This window comes from Chrysochloris asiatica, unplaced genomic scaffold (assembly GCF_000296735.1).
Source record: "Chrysochloris asiatica unplaced genomic scaffold, ChrAsi1.0 scaffold00261, whole genome shotgun sequence".
Lineage (NCBI taxonomy): Eukaryota > Metazoa > Chordata > Mammalia > Afrosoricida > Chrysochloridae > Chrysochloris > Chrysochloris asiatica.
Genome location: NW_006408779.1, coordinates 3,428,452 through 3,430,319, shown reverse-complemented (window position 1 = coordinate 3,430,319; position 1,868 = coordinate 3,428,452). Strand labels below are relative to the sequence as shown.

At 47.3% G+C, this 1,868-nt stretch overlaps 1 protein-coding gene across 1 annotated transcript in view; it reads left to right on the top strand.

The window, feature by feature from the left end:
- The window catches only part of GOLGA3 (golgin A3), a 32,134-nt gene that overhangs the window by 22,567 nt on the left and 7,699 nt on the right, over positions 1–1,868 (top strand). The window contains exon 17 of the mRNA XM_006874090.1: positions 447–563. Coding sequence (XP_006874152.1) covers positions 447–563 — 117 coding nt within the window. The remainder of the gene's footprint in view (positions 1–446; positions 564–1,868) is intronic.

The window sequence follows — 1,868 nt, the reverse complement described above, 5'->3', positions numbered from 1 at the left end:
GCAGTTGAAGCCCACTAGAGCCCCAGCCTTGAGTTCCATCAATTTGTTAAGTGCCATCGAGTCAGTTCCAACCCATAGCGACCCTGTATAGGGTTTCCGAGGAGTAGCTGGTGAGCTTGAACCCCGCTGACTTTGCAGTTCAGATGGCTTTGCAGCCTGGTGCATTACCCTTACCCCACAGCACCACACCAGGACTCCTGAATTCCATCAACAGAGAGTTGTAAACACTCTTCTGTAGCCCTGAGACCTCAGTATTCTCCAGTAGTGAGGGGCGTCTCTGCTTTCCTGGGCTGAACTCTCATTTGCTGCTGCTTCGTAGTGTGTGTGGTGCCCTGCCATGAGGTGTCTTCCAGAGCGGCCGATCACAGCTCTGGGGGCTCCTGCAGCCCTCTAGCATTCTGAGATCTCAGGCCCTGCCTTGCTCATCATTCTGCAATGTGCCCTAGGTGCAGGCAGTCCTGAAGCACAAAGAAGAGGAGGATCGCCGGATGAAGCAGTTGGTCCAGACCTTACAAACCGCATTAGAGAAAGAGAAGGTGCAGGGAAACAGCCTCAAGGAACAGGTGTGTTGGCAACGTCTGCCTTGTTTGAAGTTGAAACTTAATGGGGCCGCTTTTGAATGCACTTCTTCCATCTCTGTAAAAATGGTGTGGCTTCCTCACGACACATCAGTTTCTCTGTCGCTAGAAAGATTGTTGGTGGTGTGCATGGAACCGAGATGTTGGCATTGTGGCAACAGTGAAAGGTGGTGAAGGTGCAGGCGTTCATCACCGGAGGGCTGCTCGGGAGGGCTGCACCCCTGTGTGCACTGTGAGGTCAGTGCTGCAGAGTGTTGGTGTCAGACAGCAACCAGAAAGCTGATGGGATACCCTTTACACTGGCCCTTTTCTGTGTGGACACTCTTCTTAACTGGCTCCTTCTCATGCTTCCTGTGTCAGCTGAGCTAGCAGACAAATAAATCTTCTCTCCAGATAGGCCATCTCCAAATCTGAAGTAAACCTGAACCCCCTGTGTACCCACCATCACAGTATCTTGTGTGGTGTTTCTTCAACTCTTTTGCCTTTGTTAGGATGTTAGCTTTGTGAGAGCAAGGACCTGGTCTCCTGCCGCCCCTCACAGCTCAGTGATACGTGCATTGTCAGCACACTTGTACTACGGAGTGTTTGCATGTGTGTTTGAGTGAGTGTGTGTGTTTAGAAGCGTGTATTGTTGTTGTTGTCATGTGTCATGGAGTTCATTCCGACTCATAGCGACCCTGTATAGGCTGTAAATCTTTACGGGAACAGAAAACCTCTTTCTCCCGCGGAACAGCTGGTAGTTTTGAACTGCTGACCCTGAGGGTAGCAGCCCGATTCGTAACCACTGTGCTATCAGAGCCCCAGGTATAACATAGGAAAAATATAAAAGGGTATTCACGAAATTTCTCGCTGTAGTTTCTCTGGAGAAAGGTAGGAAGAGAGACATGACTTTTCCCTTTCAACCGTATGTTTGAGTTCTTGACAGGTTTTAATTGTTTTGACACAATTTAACATTTTCAACCCAACAATAAGCTTCTTTGGTTCTTGTGACCTGGGTTTTACAACATCCTTTAAAATTTTCCCTGTGATAATACTTTTATGTTATCACATGTTAATTTTACTTACTGCATATTAATTATTGCTTTTTATTGTTATTATTTTTTGCTGACTTCCCTGTTATTATATATTGTCTTCCCCTCCAACCAAGTAAATATGTGTACTTAGTATGTGTTTGGAGTCCTGGTGTGGTGCTGTGGGTTAATGCACTGGACTGCAAAGTTGGTGTGAACCACAAGGTTGGTGGTTCAAATTCAGCAGCTGCTCCTCGGAAGTCCTACACACAGGATCGCT